Genomic DNA, 20,640 nt, shown 5'->3' on the forward strand with positions numbered 1-20,640 from the left:
TATTGGCACCACCAAGGTGACCTCACAGGGACAGTCCCAGCATGGAGGCCATCCCCATCCCACTGGCACTCTGGGCACCCCTTGGCAGGGACAAGCTTGGCCCCGTGCACTCAGCCCTGCAGTTGCTCACAGTCACGCTGTAGCCGCATGCAGAGCACGGTCCTGCACAATGTGGGCAGTGGCAATGCTAATGGCTATGTCTGCTGTGTGCCTTGCAGTGCGTCCCAGGACATGAGAACAACAAGGACTCCCGGCTGCTCTGGATGGGAGCCAGCGATTGCCTCATCTCCGTGGGGTTCAGCCAGGTACGGGCCTCACTGGGAGGGCAGCTCTGCGCCAGCCGGGATTTCCCACCCTGTGCCAAGGCCTCAGCATGGCCTCCCTGTGCATCTCTGCAGCGCCAGCCTGAGGCTCCCATCCAGCATGATGGCTGCAAGGCAAGGGCAGCCCCAGGGGCTTTTAGGAGGGCCTGTCTCAATAAGAGCAGGCTGAGGAAAGGAGGAGATCTCCTCTCTGTCCCCATGGGTAGTAGAGCCTCCAGCCACCTCCTGTCCTTGCAAAACCCTGGCTGCAGCCACATCGAGTCACAGCAGCCATGCTGGGCTCTCCTGGCCATGGAGCTACTAGCATAGCAGCCACTGCCCCTCACACCCACAGCCCGCCCTGCACTTCACCCACAGCCCAGGGTGCTGAGTGCATTCAGCTGTGTCACCCCTGGTAGCAGGAGCAGGCTGGCCACGTGCTGTAGCACTTAGAAGCAAAGGAAGGAGAGGACATGGAGGGAGACAAGCAGCCACTGATGCAATCCATGTCTTTGTCCCTGCAGATGCGTGAGCGGGAGGTGAAGCTCTGGGACACACGGAAATTCAGTGGCGCGACTTTCACCTTGGCACTGGACACCTCATCTGGGTAGGGATGGGGAGTTACCATGGGGTGGCAGAGGGGGGAATGTGGAGCAGCATGGTGGTGCTGAGCAGGGATGTGCTCCACTGCTTGGGGACCTGCAGGGAGCACAGCAGGAGCTGGCAGCAGCAGCACTCAACCAGAAAGCCGGGGGCCAGGCTGGAAATGGCACAGCCACATCCATGGCAGCGATCACTTGGGATGGGCAGGAGGTGACAGTGCCAGTATGTCTGTGTCCTCAGCAGCACTGTGACAGGCAACAGCAGTGCTGGCAGTGACTGCATGTGCTGTGGGTGGCATATGTTGCTTGAGAATAGCTGGGCTTCTGACACAGTACTGCATGCGGGTGAACTCCTTTGGCACATCTTGGCCCTGGCCCTTCACTTGTGATGGGCTAGGTACTTTGTGCAGCAGCACAGGGGTTACCCAATGGTAAGGACTGCTTGCAGGGCATCCCTTTGGGAAGCAATCGGCAGCTCTCAGGGTGTGAGGGGTCAACACTTCTTTTTAAGGTGCGATGATGATGTATTTTGTCTGTGGAACTACCAGAGCTGTCGAGGTGACAAATGCCCTAGTTCAGGCTGGCCTCATTGCTCCCATATAGCCCTGCAAGCTGGCCATGGTGCACACAGGGAGATGGGAGCCACTCCAAGAGGCAAGAGGAGGAGAAGGTAGTGCCTTCATCCCTTTGGAGTGATGTAGGCTTGGGGCAAGGCCCTTGCTGCACTGTGCTGGAAGCCTCCAGCTCTCCCCAGAGCTGCTGGCAAAGCATCAGGGACACCATGACCCTTACTGCATGGAGAGCTGGCTCCATCACAGGCCAGGGTGATGGAGCAGGCAGAGTGGTTGGAGCAGCTGGGTGTTCATGCATGGCCTCTGGCAAGGAGCTGAGTGAGTTGTGACACCAGAAGCAACACTTGACTGCCCAGTGGTGTCCCCAAATGAGGTGTCAGCCCTGAGACAGCAGTTGGGACCTGCAGGAGGGGAGAGGAATGGTCGCTGTTGTGGTGTGGTAGTGCTGGTATGTCCCTGCTGGGAAGGTCAGCCTAGCATGGTGGCCAGGAAGCAGCCAGAGGTGGAGGCAGAGCAGGAGGCTTCAAAGCATCACTCATCTCCTGCAAGCTCCCAGGGCTTAGGGCTTGCTGACTACGCTGGGACAATAAGCAGAAGCAGCCTCAGCTGGCTGTGCCTCCAAAAGACCAAGACTGCTGCAGGGGAAAACACTCCTTCCCCAGTGCTGGTGGGGTGCTCCTGGGCTGTGGCTGCAGCCACCTCCTTGTGTGCCATTAGTGCCTGGAGTGAACCTCCTCCAGGGGAGCCACACACACAGCACATGGCCAAAGGGTGTGATGCTTTGGGGTCCTTTATGCAGAACCCCACAGCTACGCAGTGCCTGCAGGAATCACCCCAGACCCTACCAGGCCTTGGCCCCTGTGCACACAGGGACTTAGCTGGGGTGAGCCAGCCCATCTAAATTGGATCCAGACGTGGGGCCGCACTCAGCCCCGTTTGCACAGGCTGCAGTTATTTTGGCTGCCGGCTTTATCGGCCGCCAGGAATGTGGCTGGCAGGCAGTGCGCAGTGTGTCAGCCCGTGGCTTCGTGAAGCTGCAGCTGCAGGGCAATCAGTGCTGATAAGGGGCCAGGAGCAGACGGGGCCTGGCTCTGGGGAGCAGTGAGCAGAGGGAGGTGTCACACACAGCCTGTCCCCGCCGCACCTGGGGACCCTGTGGTGATGTGGCCACCTCGGGGCCGGGTGTGGAGGAGCCACTCTCAGGCACCATCTCGGAGGTGCCAGCCCCCAAGCTCATTGCTACCATCTTTTCCCCACTGCTGCATCTCCATCCTACCGCACTCCATTGCCCATGATCAAGTTTGTATGCTGGCAATCTGGGCCATGGGTTCCCATCACGGGCACATGTGGCCATTGAGCAGCGCTGCCTGGTGCTGGCCTTGCAGGCTGTGCTACGCACAGCAGCTCATTGAGGAAGCAATCAGTGGGCGGGCAGGAAGCTCATACCATTCATTACTGACGCTGGGCGGCAGGAAGGGGAGCATGCAGCATGCCTCGGGCCTCTAGCCTGTGTGGTCTCAGGTACCCAGTAGCACCCCAAAGCAGAGAGTGGACAGCTGAAGCATGCCCAGCCCCAGCACACTGCCATGCCCGCACCGAGCCCTATGGTTTCTTGCCCAACATCACCGGGGAAGGGGCACCCCAGTTTCTCCTCTGCATCAAGTGTGTTTTGGGGGTGCCCATCTCACCTGCACAAGTGAGAGCTGTGCAAATGCACAAACCTTGCTATGAAAGCATGGGGCAGCAACACTTGGCACAGCTCAGACCCTGTAGCAGGAGGTGTGGGTGGCCCCAGCCCCACTCCATGTTGTCGTCCCCAGCATGCCGCCTGTCGATCCCTTTGAATCGGGTTTTGTCTTCTCTCTGGCCCTCTTTAATTAGATCAAGGAGCAGCAGGAATAAGCCTCAATAGGTTATTGTTGCCCTAAATTGTAACCAGCACCGGTGGAGTTGGGTTACGGGCTCTGCTGCGGGGTCAGCAGCCAGACCCGATGCAGCAGCCCACAGCCTGGTGCCGTCTCCATGGAGAACAGTGGTGCCTTGTTGTGCCGCACCACTGCGTCTGCACAGTGTTCCCAAAGCCCTCAAATGCTGGAAGCTGGGTTCTAAAGACAGGAGCATCTGCCAGGAGCCCTATCTGCTTGGCGTCCCTGTACGGTGCCTATCCTCACACCCCACAGTGCCACCACATTCCCGTTGTGCTGCACAGGTGCCATGAAAGCACTAGATCAGGGACGGTTTTGGGGAGGGCCAAGCAATGGGGCCCTGTGTGGGGTGAAGTCCTCAGGGCTGTGCAGTGTGTGCAGGGAAGGAAGGCGGTTTTGGAGAGCTCAAGCTCTGTTTGGCTTCAGGATGTGAAGGGTGGTTCCCCCTGGGGACGCTGACCCGGACAGGCCCAGTCCACTGCACCCATCGATGTTCCAGAGCCGAAGTCAGTGCTCAGACTGAGGATATGCTCACTTGGCAGCACCCAGCTGCAGGGCTTCAGCTCTCATGCGTGCCAAGGCACACGCCTCCAGTGTCACACTGTCACTTCCCCACTCACTGGCTGTGATGGGACTGTTTGCACATTTGGATGCAATCCCCACACCCTCAGCCTCTCAAAGCTCCCTGCTGCGATGGGGCTCATCCTAGGGGTGCACACATCCCACGTTGGGCTATTCCCATTCCAAATCCCCATGCAGGTAACTCCGGTAGGACCTCCCCTTGTTCTGACATGGCTATGAAGCCATGTATACTGGCTTTTCCCAGCACCTAGCAGCCATTTTCTATGACTTTGGGTAGCACTGGGCATTTTAGGGTTCTCCAACAACATGCACCTCATCAGCAATGCCTCAGTGGCAGAGCCCAGAGCAGGATGGATCCCTGTCCCCATACCCACCTCTAAAACAGGAGCCTACCTGCTGACCCCCACCCTCACCCCCTGGCTTTTCTCTCTGCTCCTGCCAGCTTGTGGTGCCCATACCTGGCACAAGGAGGGATGGAGGTGTCCCCACTGCTGCTTGGGAGGGGTTAACACTGTGTGGCCCCGCAGCCCGCTCCGCTCATCACGCTGTGTAAAAATAGCCCTGTGCTTTGCTCTGGCGGGAGTGTGGTGAGCTCCATCACTGCCGAAATCATTCCCAGATGGGCCACAGCCCCATCCCAGCCTCGTGCTGGCCCACAGCCGCCTCTGCGGGCGACCGCCGCTCCCCAGCCCTGGCCTCGTCAGCTTTCCAGGAAGCCGGCAATATTTCTGCCTTTCCACAAGCTCCTCCTGGCAGCCAAGGCTTCACCGCAGTACGCGGGGGCTGCAGGACACTGACACACATGCCACCCTCCTCCAGCTCCCTGTGGACATCCCTCACCCAGGGCAGGGGCCTGGGGACCCTGGCACCCCCAGTGTGGTCCTGCAAGGCTACATGTCCTGCCAGGGCTCTGCTGCAGGTCTGGCTACCCAGCATGGGCTGCCAGGTGCTGTGGATGCCATGATGTGTCCCGCTGCCTGCTGAGCCCCAGTCTTAGTGCTCTGTCCCCAGGGCACTCGCTGACCACCCTGTGGGCTTGAAAAGCAAAAGGGGATTTTTTTTTTGGTTTCATGTCAGGGTTTTGCAATCCCTTCCCTGCGCTGATTCAGCTCGGAGGAATTAGCAGCACCGCACAATGCGCCGTGCTCATCTGCTCTGGGCTGCAGTGGAGCTGGCAGCAGGCAGGGGGGACTTCTGCACTTAGTGTGGAGAACTGTGGAGGTTTTGAGGCTGCCTATCTGGGGCTGTGAAGGCAATTTGGGGGCTGCAACAGCACTTTCTGGGTGCAGCTGAGCTCCTGCAGAGCCATGCAGGTTCAGGGGTGTGTGCCAAGTATCAGGGGGTCCGAGTGCCACAGTGCAGCATACTTTGCTGCCACTGCTGCGTTCCTACATGCCAGGGCTGTGCTCAGCCACAGTGCCAAGCGTGGTGCCCAGGGGACCCTGGCACAGCAGCTATGTGCTGGGGAAGCAGGGAGGTGGCAGCAGAAGGGCTGTGGAATGAAACCCAAAGCGCAAGGTGAAAGCTGTGCCATGTGCCAGCAGTATCCTTGAATGCCACTGTGCCGATGCCGCGGTGCGGGTGGATGGGCACTGAGTGGCACCGCTGTGCCAGCACAGAGCTTATGAGCTGCTGGAAGCTGCCAACCCAGCAGGGTCTTGGAGCCCATGGGAATAATGGGAAGGGAAAAGAAAGGGGCACAGAGGGAAGGGGCTCCATGGCCAATCCTGGCTGGGGACACAGCAGTGACACAGGGAGCACCCACCACTCGCCGGCACGGGGCTTGAGCTCCGCCAGGGAGTTTTCTGCTTTCCTCCTCACAAGGCTGGAAAATATACAAAGCTTGCAGTGAAAATATTTACACAGCAGCAATTTTCAGAGGAATTTGGGATGTTAATTTGAAAAATCTGTGGGGAGAGAACCACAATGGGCCCTTTGAGCGGGTGAGTGTGGCCCTCGCGCCTGCCCGCCCGCGCCGGAGAGGGGCCCCCGCAGCCGCTGTGCCGGCCCTAATGGGAGCCAGCCCTGCCGGAAACCCACCTGGGAGCCGGGGGGGTGCAGACGGCCCTGCTGCCGCCCCGAGCCCCTAATTGCATCCAGAGCACACGAGGCCGGGTCAGGGCCGTGCCCTGTGGGTGCACCCAGGGGGCCCAGCGAGGCAGGGGCTACAGGTCACTCACCTGAGGAGGGGTTCCCAGCTCCACAGCCCTCTCGGCAACCGGCCGTGGCAGCATTTCAGTCTGCTTTGCTCACTTTCTCCAAATAAAACATACCTCCACGGGCAGGGACCCAACCTGGAAAATTCCAGGCCGAAAGATAAAGGATTGGAAAACGATTAAAACCAGAGGTTGGAACAGAAAGCACTTGGCAGCAGGAACCTGGTGCCGGCCCTGAGCCCCTGCCGCAGCCAGCGCATGAGCGTGGCTGGGGGCTCACACACAGGAGTGGGGGCCCAGTGTGGCTACCCCAGCCCTGGCCATGGTGGCAGCCCCTGGACTGGGGGCTGTGGCCATGCTGCAGGCTGCGCTTCACCATGCTCACCCCAGGCACATCAGGGCTGGAGGCTTGGTGCCAGCAGAGTCCCCCACAGCCCCTCGGCCCCATGGAGAGGAGGAGGGGGCTGACGTCAGGAGGTTATCAGGTTGGGCTGGGCTGTGTGTCCGCCGCCCCGCCGCCATCTGGCAGCGCACGCGATGAAGTCAGGCGGGATGATGTGCAGGGCCAGGGCGCGCTCAGAGCTCGCCGCCTCTGTTTTGGTGACACCTCCTCAGCACTCGCGGTGGGGGGTGGCTTCGTGGGGCTGAAACCTCCTCGCCGGAATGGGGGAAACCACCCTCTGTGCTCTGAGTCATCTGCTAACAGCAAGGAGGGGACGTGGGGACACAGGGACACGGGCATGGCCCTGGGGCAAGCCGTGCTGCACAGCCTTTGTGGGGTGCTGCAGCTCCCACCTCGCCAAACCTGGGCAGGATTCCTTGTTGTTGTTACTCTTTTATTATTTTTTTTACAAAATGACATCCTTCTGGTCTGCCTTACAAAACCTGTACTAGAAAAAGTTTTCCCAGAAGAAATGGGAAATAACCACGTATAAATATTCTCTCTGAGTTCGTAAAGCTCTGGTTCCCCATGCGGTGCGTCCTTCAGCCCGGCGGTGCCGAGGGGCACAGCTCCTCAGCCGGGCCGCACCGCTCACATCAGCTCCAGGGAGTGGGGACTGCAGCCACGTTCCACTGAGGGGGCCCTGTTGCCAGCACATCGCTGCCCCTCAGCCGAGTCACTGCCGTCCTCCTTCTGTCTTCCTTCCTAGCGCTTGCTAAAACAAGAAGGCCGACCCAAACCCGAATCAAAAACCAAACCCCTTGCTGCCCACGTTCTGCGTCGAGTCACGGGAATCAAGGCGCTGGGGCCGAGCGGTGCAGTCAGTGACTGCTCCCCACGTGTGTAAGCCCCTCAGAATTGCACGTTACGGGTTTGGGCTGTGCCTCAGCTCAGTTAACTGCCTGCCGTTCCTTGGCCTGGAGGTGCCACAGCGCTCTGGGCTCAGAAGTAGGAGGGCTTCAGTGCCGCGCTGTTGTTGTTGCTGGGGTAGTGCGCCTGCATCAGTGGCACCTCGCACTCAGGGCCACCCGCCAGCACTGTGTTTTCAGGCCCCCGGCAGCCATGCCCACCCCTCTCGCCGTTCTCTAGGCACGCCTTCACACCCTCCAGCTCCAGCGGGCCGGCCTGCACCCCACCTCCCGCGTGCTCCTTGGCCCGGCGGTGCCGGCGGTAGTAGGTGACTGCTGTCACCACCACCACCAGCAGCAGCACGGCAGCCAGCGCGGGGACGATCATCAGGGCCAGGTTGTTGTCCTTGCTCTGGGTGACAGGCGAGTGCTGCTGGTGGCTCGCCGGCAAGGTGTGCGCCTCCACGCAGAACTCCTCCCTGGAGCCCTTTTCCCCCAGCGGCCCCACGCACACGCGGTAGGTGCAGTTGGGTTTCAGCGCCCGCACTGTGTACTCAGGGAGAGAAGCCGGCAAGCGGAGCATCACGGGGCGCTTCTCTGGCCCGGAGAGGTTGCGGTAGCTCAGCCGGATGCCCTTCAGCTGGGCTTTGGACTGGACGTAGTTCTGCAGGTCCACCCGCAGCGAGGTGCTGCTCACCTGTGTGATGCTGATCTTCCGGCTCGGAGGTGCTGCTGGCGTGGCTGGGGACAGCGTTGTGCCCCTCGCCGCCTCCTCCTCCTCCTCTTCTTCCTCATCCTCTTCCTCCTCACAGAATGCCCCAGCAAAGCCCGGTGGGCACAGGCACCACAGGTGACCGTGGGCACCCAGCTGGCAGGTGCCACCATTCAAACACGTGCGTGGGGGGCACCGCTGCGGCGGGGGGCTGCTGGCAGTTGGAGTGAGGCTGAAAGGCACCGGTGTGGAGCTAAAGGGGACGGCGCGGGGCTGCGGGGTGGTGGTGGTGGTGCTGGGCTCCGGTGCTGGGCGGCTGCTGGTGGGAATGGGCACGGGAGGTCGCGGCGCAGTGGTGCGTGGAGGGGAGGTGGTGGCAGCAGTGGTGGTGGTGGTGGTGGGGCAGCCGAAGTCGGCATATTGCAGGTGATGGAGGAGCTTCCCTGAGTTTTTGGGGGGGAAGTGGCAGCGCGTCTCCTCGGGCCGCCGGAGCAGCACACCGCTGGCGTTCACCCACTGCACGAGCCAGCTCATCTGGCAGATGCAGTTGAAGGGGTTACCGGCGGCTGTCATGGCACGGAGCCTCGGGAAGAACCTGGAGAAGTCCCGAGGGATGGTGTTGATGTTGAGGTTGCTGATGTCCAGCTCCTGCAGGTTGTGAAGGCCACGGAAGTCCTCAGGTGGCAGCTGGGAGATGTGCGCATTGCCGGCCAGGCTGAGCTTGGTGAGGCTGCCCAGGCGCCGCAGCACCACCGGCACGCGCTCCAGCAGGTTGTCAGAGACGTCCAGCTCGTGCAGGTTGTTCTGGGGCTGGAAGAGCTCCTCGTCCAAGGTTGTCAGGCCCAGCCCTGCGATCTTCAGGGACTCGATGTTGATGGCATGGAGGGCGCCAGGCGCGATGGTGGGGATCTTGTTCCAGCTGATGTCCAGCAGGAGGAGGTTGGGCAGGTCAAGCGGGGGCACGGCCCGGAGCTGGTTGTTCTGCAGCTTCAGCTCCAGGAGATTCTCCAACGTGTCAAACGCGGTGGCGTGGATGTGCTGGATCCTGTTCTTCTGCAGGTAGAGCCGCTCCAGCAGCCGCAGCCCGTGGAAGGTCTCGTTGGTGATCTCCTGCAGCTGGTTGGAGGACAGGTCCAAGTTGACGAGCTCCGTTAGGGGCTGGAAGATGTTTTTCTGGATGCTAGTGATCTTGTTTTGTGAGAGGTCCAAGAGCTGCAGGGCAGGCAGACCTGCAAAGCTGTCCTCGCTGAGCATCGTGATACCATTCTCAAAGACATAGAGGGAGAGGGTGCTGGGAGGCAGCCCTCGCGGCACAGTGTGGCCCCGCCTGGCCGCACACAGGATGGTCGTGGGGTCCTGGCACTGGCAGCCCGTGGGACATGCCTGTGCCAGCTGCCCAGGGAGCAACAGCAGCAGCAGCAGCAGCGTGCAAGGGACCAGCTGGTTCATGGTGTCAGCTCTGTGGGAGAGAGAGGTTTGCATGAGGATAGTGTCACCCAGGCACGCATGGCTTCACACACCAAGCACACAGCATTTGGGGCAGCACTCAGTACTGGGCTGGCTCCAAACTGCTCCCAGGCTAGGCTGGTGTGGGAGCCCCTGACCTGGCTTCTGGTGGGGCAGGGACAGCTGTGCTCAGCCCTGCCACCACCGGCTGCCCACCTCCCCTCCTTCCCTGCCTGGGATGCCTCAGCCCCAGAGGGACCATGGCAGAGCCTGAAGGCCTCTGCTGCTGCTGCTCTGCCCTGAGCACGAAGCAGTGCGCGGGCTGCTAAGCGCTCCGCTGTCCCCCTCCCCACACCCCCCTTATTTAGGGCCACGCACCCCCAGCTCCTCCATGCGCGGTGTCCTGGCTCGTGGGGTAACGCAACCCCCACGGCGGGTGGCAGGGAAAGGGCCCCTCCTTTCCCGGCTGCTCTCGGCAGGGTGCAAACCAAACATGTGGGACGCGCCGCCTCCATCCCAGCAGACGCACCCGGCTCGGCCTCCGCCAGCGAAGGGGGTGGGAGCCAGCCCTGCTTCCCGCACGCCGAGCAGGACTTAACCCTTTCCTTGTGCCGTCCGTGCAGCAGCCGCCTGCCTGAGCCCCCCGGGACCCCACACTGTAACATACTGCCCCTGCCATTGCTTCACCCCATAAGAGCTGTGAAGTGGTCCCTGTGGGGTGGGTGTGTGGGCCCAGCACCAGGCTGAAACCCAGCGCAGCATTTCAGGGAGTTTGTCTGTACTTTGAGGTACTCAGATGGTGATGCTGTTTCCAGCAACCAGAGCTGGAGGTTTCCCCCACCCCCAGGAAGCACAGGAGCTGGGGGTGGCAGTGGCACTCGAGGGCAGCGGCACCTGGAGGTGGCACCTCTGTAAGGTGACCTGAGCCAATGAAGTGCTGCTGGTATAAGGACAAAGGAGCCATTGCCCCTGCCCCAGCAGGGTGTCTTGGGGCTCAGGGACACGGCTGCAAGGAAGCAGTGGGGTCTGACAGCTTGGGGACTGATGGGCCATGGGGAGCTCCTGCCCAGCCCTGACCTACTCCAAAGGTCCTGGGCCAAACTGTGACCCTGCAGTGGGCTCAGCCCTTGGCAGACCTGCAGTGCTCATTTCCCAAATCCCTGGCTGCACGTGGCAACTTTACTCCCAAAAAGCTTCGTCTATTTGCATCCCAAGACTCTGACACAGCACCGGCCTCGATGGGTCAGAGCCCCTGGGCTGCAATCCCCATCCCTCTGGCACTGACTGACTGGGGACAGAGAACACCAAGGAGAGGATGCTCCTGGTGTGAGCATCCTGGTGTGAACAAGCAGGGCTTGTTCCAGCCCTGCTCCAACCCCCCTTTGCCCACGTCCCAGGGACAGACATCCTGGCTGATGTCCTTGCTCAGGACACAGCTTGTCTCTCAGCTCTGTCTTTCAGCCCTTTTAATGACAGCCCTAATTAGTGCAGGCAAGGGGCGAGACGCAGGGCTGCAGGAGGGCCAGGGCTCTGCCTCCTTTGTCACCCCATGGTGGGGCACATGGGGTGACAGAGGGGGCTCTGTGGGGTGCGTGGCCCTGGCAGCCCCTTCCCAGCGTGCCCGTCACCTCCTCCCCTCCTGCTGGGCTGCTGAAAATCGTTAATAGCTGCAGGCAAATAAAACCCTGCAACTCAGTGGGGCCCCGCTGTGCACGGGGGGCTACTGGGTAGCACAGCAGCATGTGCTTCTGGCTGCCCCAGCTGCCCCTCTGCCATGGGGAGCCTCAGCTGGGCTGTGCTGAGCCCTGGCTGTGCCATGGGGCAACACTGCGCCCCGAGTCCCCCAGATGAGCGCACTCGCCTGCAGCAGGACAGGGTTAAGGAGGAGGCTGTGGGCCTGGGGTGCGCCCAAGGGTGGGGTGCGCCCGCGCCGCTGGGCAGGGTCACCACAGCCGCCTGAGTCACTTGGCCCAGGGACACCAGCGCTGGGAGGAGCCGCCCTGTGGCCATGTGGTCACGGTCACCGAGCCCCCTGCCCACACCCCGTGCGTGGGTGACCCCGGGGCAGAGTACCCAGCGTGCCACAGTCACAGCCATCGGGCTGTGCCAAAAGAGCATCATGCAGCCTCGCAGAGTGGTTGGGGGACACTGTGGGCATGAAGCACTGAGCTGAAGGATGGAGGTGACAGCACCAACCCTCAGCTGGATCGTGGGGCAGCTGAGCAGGGACAGCAGGCACGCTGGGATGGCCAAAGATCCTCGAGGGCATCACGGTGTGGGGCTGTGCCTGCTGGGGTGGGCAGCGTGGTGACAGTGGGGCACAGACCCGGGTTGGGACCTGGTTTTGCAATGCCAGGGTCAGGTTTCGCTGACGTGTCCGTGCTGCAACCAGCTGCTGACTGTGAGCCTCTCAGCCCTTTAATTATGCTGGCATTTCCTCCCCAGCTGCCAGGCTCCGCTCACCGGCCCCGAGCAGGTTGGGCTGGGTCGTGACCGCGGCCGAGCATCCCGCCTTGCCGGTCGGGCACCACACGCTCCACCTGTGGCTCCACACCTCTGCCAGCGCTCCGCCAGCACCGCACGCTCCTCTGGCACACACCAGCACGCTGCCCAGCCTCTCCATGGGCACGTGGGGCCGGGAGGTGAGCCCAGCTTGGAGCCTGGCAGCTCGGCAGGAGCAGCACGGCCGCAGCGGGGAGAAGCAGCTCCCAAAGGTGCTTGGCCATCTTGCCCTGGCAGCGGCCCGCCGCTCCTTGGCTGTGCTCCCCCGGCCTGCACCGCAGATACTTGCCGAGTTATTCATATTTTCCGGCTGCAGGAGGATCCGGGCTCAGCCTCCCCCTCTTGCACAGCCTCTCCCTGCCAGCCTGAAGGAGTGCGAGCGCTGCTCCCCTTCCCTGGGATGAGCAGCTGGGTGTCGCTTGGTGCACACGGGGACGCAGCACCCCGTTCTGTGCCCAAGGGAGAGCCCGATGCCAGCCAGGCACAGCACTGGGTGGGTGGCGGTGTGACCCCAGCCCCGTGCTGCAGGGCAATGCCTGGGCAGGAGGGGGCAGATGGGGCTCCACACCACAAGGAGCTAATGGTGGCCGTGCCACTGGGTGAGCATCCCCATCCCTGGTACGTCCAGCGCCCACAGGGCTGTGTGCTCACCTGGGTCTGTGCCCACCTGGGTCTGTGCCCAGCTGGCTCAGAGGCTGGTGAGCCCAGGGTGCTCTGACCCCCAGCACTGGGCCCAAAGGGCTGGAGGGGACTGTACAGTCCCACAGTCCCACCCATGTCACAGCGGATTCCTGAGCCGGGGGTACCGGCACAGCCAGGACATCCCCTCCCGTCCCCACACCCGGTGAATGAGGCCCCTCGTCCGCTCGGCTCCACGCACAGAACAAAGCCGCCGTTGTTGCCGGCCCGCAGCCAGCCCGGTGGGCACCGGCACACGCACGGCTCCGTCCCCACCGCCGCTCTGGGCCCCGCGCACAGGAATGCGGGGCCGTTCCCGGCTGCGGGCCCGGTGCTGGCGGGGCCCTTCGTGCCGCCCCCGAACACACCCGTGTCAGCACGTGCCCCCTCCCCGCGCCCAGCGGAGCCGCACGATCAGCCCTTAATCCCCCTTTTCCCTTCCAGCCGCCGCTCCCGGCTCCTCCCGCGCTCCCTCCCTATTTAATTAAAGTTTCCGCAGCAGCCGGGAGGAATGCGGGCCGCGCTTATCGCCTCCCCCCCCCGGCAGCCCCTCGGCCCCGCTGCTGCCCCGCTGACCCGGCCACGCTCTCAGGTGCCGGGAAGGGGAAAAACCAGCAGAGCCGCTTCGTCCGGAGCCGGCGGTGCCGCCCCGCTGCCACGCGTGGATTCCTGCGGCCTGACTGTGGCCGCGCTGTCCCCGAGCGTTTCCTCCCGCCGGGTGGCGGAGCCAGCCGGGCAGGCGGCGTTGCGTCAGGGCGACCCGGCCGGGCCACCCGGGCTTGGCGTGGTGCGAGGAAAAACAGTCATTAGTGTCATTCGTCACGGCGGCACAGCGCCGTGTGGGCAGCGCCTCGGTCAGACCGGGCCGCCGGGACGGGACGTGCCCGCTCGGGGACGGGGACGCGCTTCTGCTCCGTGCCGTCACCGCAGCGTCCCCTCTGGGTTCCCCGGGTGCCGCCGGCGGCTCGACGGGCAGCGCGAGTTGGGAGTGAGGGACGCTCCGGTGTCACCCTGCATGCGCAGCACGAAGCCGGCGGGGCATCCCCGCGGCCAGGCTGCTCGGTGCGCTGCCGACACGCTTCCCCGTCGGACTCTGGTGGCAGCAGCTCCCTGCCTGCTGTGCCCCGAGCAGCGAGCCCTGCTGCCGCGTTGGGATGGGTGCGAGTGGACGGACCGCGCCGGGTCCCACTCAGATGCTGGAGCCTGGCTGCTGAGGACGGGTCACTGTCACCTGGGGACAGCGCGAGTCCCCCCGGCCACATCTCACCCCTCCCCGTGACGAGGCGCCGGCCGGACACGCACCAGGGGCTGCCCGTGGGACGGGACACTCGAGGCCACCGTGCTGGGGACCGGACACCGGCGCCCTCGTCCCCGTACGCCGCCGGGGCTCCATCCCCAGCCAAGACGGGGTCACCGCGTGACCCAGCAGGGCCAGCCGAGCGCGGACTGCCGCTCCCTCCCGGCCCGGGGTCGCGGCACTCACCGGGGCCGGGCGGGGCCGGGCCGGGCGGTCACTCCATGGCGGCGGGCGGACGCTCCCCTCTCTGGCGGCGCCGGGCCGGGGGGGGCGGCTTTTAGGGAGAGGGGCGTGGCCTGGGGCTGGGGGGCGTGGCCTGCTCTCCCGCCGCATTCCTATTGGCTGTGAGGACAGGGGGGCGAGGGGCGGGGCGGGGCTGCCGCGTAGGCTCCGCCCCCTGATCACCTGGGGCCCGGTGTGGGGGGACCCCGGGACCCCCCCGGCACCCCCGGCTGTGGGTACGGCGGTGGTTACGGGCATCTCCCCCAGCTCCGTGCGCCCCAAGCGCCTCCAGGCCCTGGCAGCCACGTAGCACCAGGGCTGGGCATCCCAGCAACTCCCATGCCCTGGCTGACCCGTGTCCCAGGTGTGGGTCCCAATTGCCCCAGGGCAGCTGGAATCCAGCCCCGTGTGTCCCGGTGTCCCCGGCACCCCCATCGCCCCGCTACCTGCCCCGGACAGGGATCAGTTTGCTTTGGGGCACGCTGCCACCGTGCAGCAGGACGGCGGCTGTGGGCGTCCTTGGAGGGCCGTGGCGAAGCCGATGTGACAGCAGCGCTGCAGGGTAACATTCACCACCCCGAGCTGTCCCGGCAGCGGAGCTGCCCTCGTGCGGGCCTTTGCCCCCGGTGGTGGCGGCAGTGCGGGGCTGACGGCGGCGATCCCCGTGCTGGCCGCAGCCACCCGGCCTTGTTTGTCCACGTTGTGCCAACAGACGCGGGCTGGGGTTGCGCCGTACCGGCCGGGGCTGCCCCTGATGTCAGCCGGCTGCCCCGTGCCGTGGAGCCCCGCCGCGGTGCCGGGCTGCGGGGCCGGTCTTTGTTTGGCCGTGTTTCCTCAAAGTCGATCCGTGTAAAATCCCGGCACCTCACGTGCTCCCCTCCCCCAGCCGGCACGACCACAAAAATGTCAACCCGAAAGTAATATATTGTCCCTTTGTTCTCCTGAAAGTTGCCTCTGGAGTTTTCTCCTCCACACCCACATCACGGGGAAGGAAGAGAAGGGCTTCGGTGCTCCACGTCCACCGAGCATCCCCCGGGCGCAGGGTGGGACAGGGACGAGGACAGGGACGAGGCGCACTGCAGCCAGCCCGGCTGGCAGCTCTGACTGCAGGACTGGTGGGGCGGTGTGTGTGTGTGCAGTGAGGTGTGAGCTGTGCAGGCTGCGCCCACCCCAGCCTGGCCGAGCTGTTCCAGCAGGGCCAGGTGGACCCCGGGTTCCCTGTGGTGGCACCTGTGTGCCCCACAACCGCACTGGCACACTTCAGGAACTGTGGGTGGCTGCCAAGGTCTTGCTGCCATAAAGCTGTCACAGTGGGGCTGAGCGTGGCAGGGCTGTAGCGTGGGAAGCTGTAAATGGGGGAGATGCCAAGGACCATTCCCATGTGCCAGACCAAGGGCACCCAGCACTCCCCGCTGCCATGGGCACGGTTGGACTCTGCCCAGCACTTTGCTGGCACCACCAGGAAAATGAGACAGGACTCGGGGTGCCCGTGGGGGGACGGGTCGAGCGGGCAGGATCCAGCCCTGTCTTTATCGGGGTGCAGACTGCTGAGCCCCATCCCGCAGTGCTCAGCTCCTTCCTTTCTTTGTAGGGCCGTGATCCCGCTGTACGACGCTGACACGGGGCTGCTGGTGCTGGCAGGGAAGGTGAGGAGCTGGGGAGGTGGGACACAGCGGGGTCATCCTGCACCCTGCTTACACTGAGCTCCTCCATGTCTCTGCCAGGGAGAAAACCTCCTGTACTGCTTGGAGGCAGCAGCAGCTCAGCCTGCACTCACTCAAGGTAAACAGGACACATCCTACGCTGGGATGTTTCGGCCCCTATTCCTGCCCCCAGCCCAAGGCTGTCCTGTCTGTCCACAGTCACTCAGTGCCTGATGGAGGGACACACACGGGGCCTGGCTGCCGTCCCCCGCCTGGCCCTGGATGTCATGGCCTGCGAGGTGCTCCGCGTCCTGCAGCTCACCGACACCTTCCTTGTCCCTGTCAGCTACATCGTGCCCCGCAAGGTGAGTTCACGTGGGGCCTTCAGACAGAGCCTCAGCTCCAAGCTCGGTCCACAGGCTGGGGTGGATCAGGGCTCTGCCCCATGGATGCTGCCACAGGCAGGGCTCAGACCATGGGGAAATGGAGACAGCCACCATTCGCCCTGGGAGCCCCCAGCTCAACCCCTTGGCCCCAGCCTGTGGGTGGCACAATGGTGGGGTGCCTGGTGCCATCCCATTGGTGCCACTTCAACATCTGCTTGCTGGGGAATGGAGAGCAGCCAGGTGTGGTGGGGAGTAAGGGGATAATCAGGTTTCAAGGATAAGATGAGGGAAACCCGTGGGGGATGAAACCTGGGCACTATGTGCTGAATTCTTGGGGCTGGGGGTGAAATCTGGGTGCTGGTGTTGGGTGGCAGAGCCTGGGTGCTCAAAGCTGCAATGCCAGGAGCTGCAGCCAGCAGCTGGGAGCTGCATTTCAGAAACTGGATGCCTTCAGGGTGCCCAGCACAGCCCAAAGCCAGGCAGCATCTGACACCGACAGGCTCCAGCACACAGCTCTGCTGGGTCTGAGGCTCCGCACCACCAGGGCACCCATTGGTCTCCTGCATGAGACCACCAGTGCTCAGTGACAGCAAGGGACTGCAGGCAGAGCACCAGGTCACGTCCCACCTAGTGCAGGCTGGCACAGTGGTTCAGGACACTGATCTTGCCGTTCCCTCTCCTGCAGTCCAACCAGGAGTTCCACGAGGATCTGTTCCCTGACTGCGCTGGGATGCTGCCGGCCACAGATGCCAAGGCCTGGTGGGCTGGGGACAACCAGCAGGTGGGTGGCAGTACCTGGGGCTGGGCACAGCGCTGGCACAGCCACTGCAATGCCTTGGGACGGGGCCAGGACACGCACGGAAGGGGAGTGGAGCTGTACACAAGTTGCACGTTTTGCCAGAAGCCGAGGAGGTTTAGTGGTGGCAGAGCTGTGTGCCCTCCTGACTGTGCAGTGGGAAAAGTGTTTGAGGACGAGACGCACAGCCCTGTGCCTTGGCTGCAGCAGCTGGCTTGGAAAGCAAACACAGCTTCAGGAGATCTCATCTGCTCCCACCCAGTTTAAAATGGTTTTCCAGGAAGAAAGTGTTCAAAAATGCTCTTCTGCAGTCAGTAATTTCCATCTAGGTGCAGCGAGGAGTAAAAATCTAATCAAGAAAAGGCACTTCCCTCCACCTTCCTTAAAAATGTAGACATTCTGAGACGCTATAAATGTGTATTGGAACCACTTAACCATTCCAAAGCTGTGAGCCAGAGAGGGGCCTCCTGCAAATCAGGAGCACCCCCATAAGCCAGACACCACAAGCAGCAGGTTTCGGTGGGGATGATTACAAAACCAGGGGGAGAAAAAGGAGGTTTATTGGGGGTGATCCAGCTGGCTCCCTGACACAGCCAGCAGCTGGGATGCCGTGGCAGGCTCTCCTCTGCCAGTGCCTGCTTGTCACTGCGCTGCTGCCTGGCAGGTGGGGAGGGTGAGCCTGCACCCAGCACGGAGACCCACACAGACCTTCCGATCCCCGCTCATCGCCGCCGCATCCAGCACCCAGCTGCCCGATGACGGCCCCACGGATACTGACCGCAGTGTGAGCACAGGGGTAAGGGGGGCTGGGGGTGGCAGGGCTGGGGGAGCAGCTCCTGCCCACCACTGTCTCCTATAGGAAGGCAGTGGCTACTCTTCACCCTCCGGCTCGCTGACGTCCCCAAGCAGTGCCGGCCCCTCACTCTCCACCAGCACCGGCCCCTCCAGTGGCTTCGTCAGCAGCCCCAGCCAGAAATCACTGCAGAGTATTTTGGGTGAGTGGGCAGCAGGGTGGGCTCAGCACAACGGCCCACATGGCTGCAGGAGCCGCAGCACTCAGCAGCACCCACCCACCCACACATGCAGGGCCCAGCTCCCGCTTCCGGCACACACAGGGCACGGTGCTGCACCGCGACACCCACATAACCAACCTGCGGGGGCTGAGCCTCACCACGCCGGGCGAGAGCGACGGCTTCTGTGCCAACCACCGGCGTGTTGCCCTCCCGCTGCTCTCTGCTGGTGGCCAGATCGCTGTCCTTGAGGTACTGCAGTCACGAGCAGCTCTTGGTGCTACCACTGCAAGCAGCACACGGGCACCTGACGCACGGCCTACGTGATGCTTTGCTTTCCATCAGCTCTCCAAACCGGGCCGTCTCCCCGATGTGGCTGTGCCCACCATCCAGAATGGTGCAGCAGTGTCCGATCTCTCCTGGGACCCCTTTGACCCACAGCGCCTTGCAGTCGGTACGCACTGGCACCAGCACCCTGCCACGGGTCGCCGTGCCCCACGTTGCTGCTCACCCCCTGCCTGTGTCTCTCTCTGCCTGTGTCGGTGCTGCAGCGGGGGAGGATGCCAAGATCCGGCTGTGGCGGGTGCCTGAGGGCGGGCTGCAGGACACGCTGCAGGAGCCTGAGGCTGTGCTGAGAGGTGAGCGCCCTGCAGGGGGGTCTGGCAGTGTCCCCGTCCCAATGCTGACACTCTGCTCTTCTCACCAGGGCACACAGAGAAGATCTACTCCATCCGCTTCCACCCCGTGGCCGCCGACCTCCTGGTCTCCTCCTCCTATGACATGACAGTGCGGATCTGGGAGCTGGGCGCTGGGCAGGAGGTGCTGAGCCTGCAGGGACACACGGACCAGGTAGGGGATGGGATTAGTGGGGGTCACAGCACTCAGACGTAGCAGGCTGCCACACTGCAGCACAGCTGGATGGCAGCTTGGAGCTGGCTTCTGGGGGGCAGTGACTGCAGGCTACCAAAGGGGCAGCATAGCTGGCCACCAAGTCCCCTAGGCCAGCCAGGCACTGGAGCCCAGATCTGTGACAGAGGCATCCTCCATCTCCCAGATCTTCAGCCTGGCCTGGAGCCCCGATGGGAGGAAGCTGGCGACGGCGAGCAAAGATGGCCGGTTGCGGCTCTATGAGCCTCGGTGCAGCCCCCAGCCCCAGCAGGTGGGACCACAGTGGTGAGAGCGGGATGGGATAACTGGAGGGGACAGGTCCCACCACGGGGAGCTGCTGGGCAGGGTGTGCTGCCAGTGACCCCCCTTCTCCCCATACAGGAGGGTCCAGGCCCCGAGGGAGGCCGTGGGGCACGTGTGGTCTGGGTGTGCGGAGGTGACTTCCTCCTCGTGTCTGGCTTCGACAGGTGAGGGTGGGCACGCGCCATCGCTGGGCATGGTCCCCAGGGGGTGAGGCACAGACACAGTGGGCTCTGCCTTGCCACCTGCTCACCCCCACAGCCGCAGCGAGAGGAGGATCCTTCTGTACCGCGCGCAGGCTCTGCCCGATGGGCCCATCTCCGTTCTCGGCCTCGATGTGGCCCCATCCACACTCCTGCCCTTCTATGATGAGGACACCAGCGTTGTCTTCCTCACCGGCAAGGTGAGACGGAGCTTGTCTGCTTCTAGGGGGCTCCCCGCACAGGACACCGTGGTGTGGAGTCCTTGTGCCCTCACACCGGCCCCCATCCCGCCGTCCCAGGGTGACACCAGAGTCTTCCTTTATGAGGTGACCCCCGAGCCACCCTATTTCCTCGAGTGCAACAGCTTCACCTCCAGCGACCCCCACAAGGTGAGGGGGTTCCCGCCGGGCTGCGCTGCCCGCTCGGCTCCCAGCCCCGCTCACAGCTTTGCTCCACCAGGGCTTCGTGTTCCTGCGCAAGACGGCGTGTGACGTGCGGGACGTGGAGTTCGCCCGGGCGCTGCGGCTGGGGCAGAGCAGCCTGGAGCCGGTGGCTTTCCGTGTGCCTCGCGTCAAGGTAAGTCACCGTGCTGGGCTGTGTGGGTACAAGGCAGCGGGTTCTGCTCACCGTGCCACGTCCCGCAGAAGGAGTATTTCCAAGAAGACGTCTTCCCTCCGACCCGCGTGTGGTGGGAGCCGGCCCTGAGCGCCAGCGCCTGGCTGGGGGGAGCGGACGGGCAGCAGAGCCACGCTGAGCTGCGGCCGGCTGACATGGTGCCAGGTGGGTGCGCGGGGGTGAAACGGGGTCTCGTGGGTGCGGGACCGACCCACATCACGCTGCCCTCGCAGTGAGCCAGGCCCCGAAGGAGGCGCCGGCACGAAAGTTTGTCCCTGCGGCCACGTATCTGGGGGAGAAAACGGACGAGCAGAAGAAGGAGGAGGTGAGTGAGGAGGAGGTGAGTGTGGGGATGGTGGAGCCGCAGCACCGCGATGCCCTGATCCACCGCCCGGCCTGTCCCACAGCTCCTCAGCGCCATGGTGGCCCGGCTGGGGAACCGCCACGACCCGCTGCCGCAGGACTCGTTCGAGGGAGTGGATGAGGCCGAGTGGGTGAGTGAGGGGGGACGAG

General features: G+C 63.5%; 2 protein-coding genes across 5 annotated transcripts in view; one reads left to right on the forward strand and one right to left on the reverse strand.

The window, feature by feature from the left end:
• LOC140258546 (mitochondrial import inner membrane translocase subunit TIM16-like) overlaps positions 1-20,640 on the forward strand; it is a 36,834-nt gene that overhangs the window by 14,030 nt on the left and 2,164 nt on the right. For all 3 annotated transcript variants that reach the window (XM_072348912.1, XM_072348911.1, XM_072348914.1), the window contains exons 8-27: positions 219-305; positions 827-909; positions 15,878-15,932; positions 16,011-16,068; positions 16,149-16,294; positions 17,001-17,096; positions 17,776-17,895; positions 17,971-18,106; positions 18,198-18,373; positions 18,467-18,575; positions 18,673-18,759; positions 18,828-18,970; positions 19,176-19,280; positions 19,391-19,476; positions 19,571-19,712; positions 19,812-19,901; positions 19,972-20,088; positions 20,157-20,292; positions 20,361-20,452; positions 20,535-20,621. In XM_072348912.1, the coding sequence (XP_072205013.1) occupies positions 219-305; positions 827-909; positions 15,878-15,932; positions 16,011-16,068; positions 16,149-16,294; positions 17,001-17,096; positions 17,776-17,895; positions 17,971-18,106; positions 18,198-18,373; positions 18,467-18,575; positions 18,673-18,759; positions 18,828-18,970; positions 19,176-19,280; positions 19,391-19,476; positions 19,571-19,712; positions 19,812-19,901; positions 19,972-20,088; positions 20,157-20,292; positions 20,361-20,452; positions 20,535-20,621 (2,151 nt within the window). The remainder of the gene's footprint in view (positions 1-218; positions 306-826; positions 910-15,877; positions 15,933-16,010; positions 16,069-16,148; positions 16,295-17,000; positions 17,097-17,775; positions 17,896-17,970; positions 18,107-18,197; positions 18,374-18,466; positions 18,576-18,672; positions 18,760-18,827; positions 18,971-19,175; positions 19,281-19,390; positions 19,477-19,570; positions 19,713-19,811; positions 19,902-19,971; positions 20,089-20,156; positions 20,293-20,360; positions 20,453-20,534; positions 20,622-20,640) is intronic.
• VASN (vasorin) lies at positions 6,990-14,307 on the reverse strand. Of its 2 annotated transcripts, none has more exons than XM_072348916.1 (2): positions 14,251-14,307; positions 6,990-9,600 (listed from the first exon to the last, which is right to left on the reverse strand). In XM_072348916.1, the coding sequence occupies exon 2, from the start codon at positions 9,588-9,590 to the stop codon at positions 7,524-7,526; it is 2,067 nt and encodes a 688-aa protein (XP_072205017.1). In that variant the 5' UTR covers positions 9,591-9,600; positions 14,251-14,307; the 3' UTR covers positions 6,990-7,523. The 2 variants fall into 2 exon arrangements, with proteins under 2 accessions (XP_072205017.1, XP_072205016.1); XM_072348915.1 differs by lacking the exon at positions 14,251-14,307 and adding an exon at positions 9,966-10,386.

This window comes from Excalfactoria chinensis, chromosome 14 (assembly GCF_039878825.1).
Source record: "Excalfactoria chinensis isolate bCotChi1 chromosome 14, bCotChi1.hap2, whole genome shotgun sequence".
Classification (NCBI taxonomy): domain Eukaryota; kingdom Metazoa; phylum Chordata; class Aves; order Galliformes; family Phasianidae; genus Excalfactoria; species Excalfactoria chinensis.

Coding starts and splice junctions, on each gene's coding strand:
- VASN (XM_072348915.1), bottom strand. CDS start 10,252: ATGTTACAGTGTGGGGTCCCGGGGGGCTCAGGCAGGCGGCTGCTGCAC. Junction 9,601..9,965: donor CGCGCATGGAGGAGCTGGGG/GTGCGTGGCCCT, acceptor TCTCTCCCACAG/AGCTGACACCATGAACCAGC.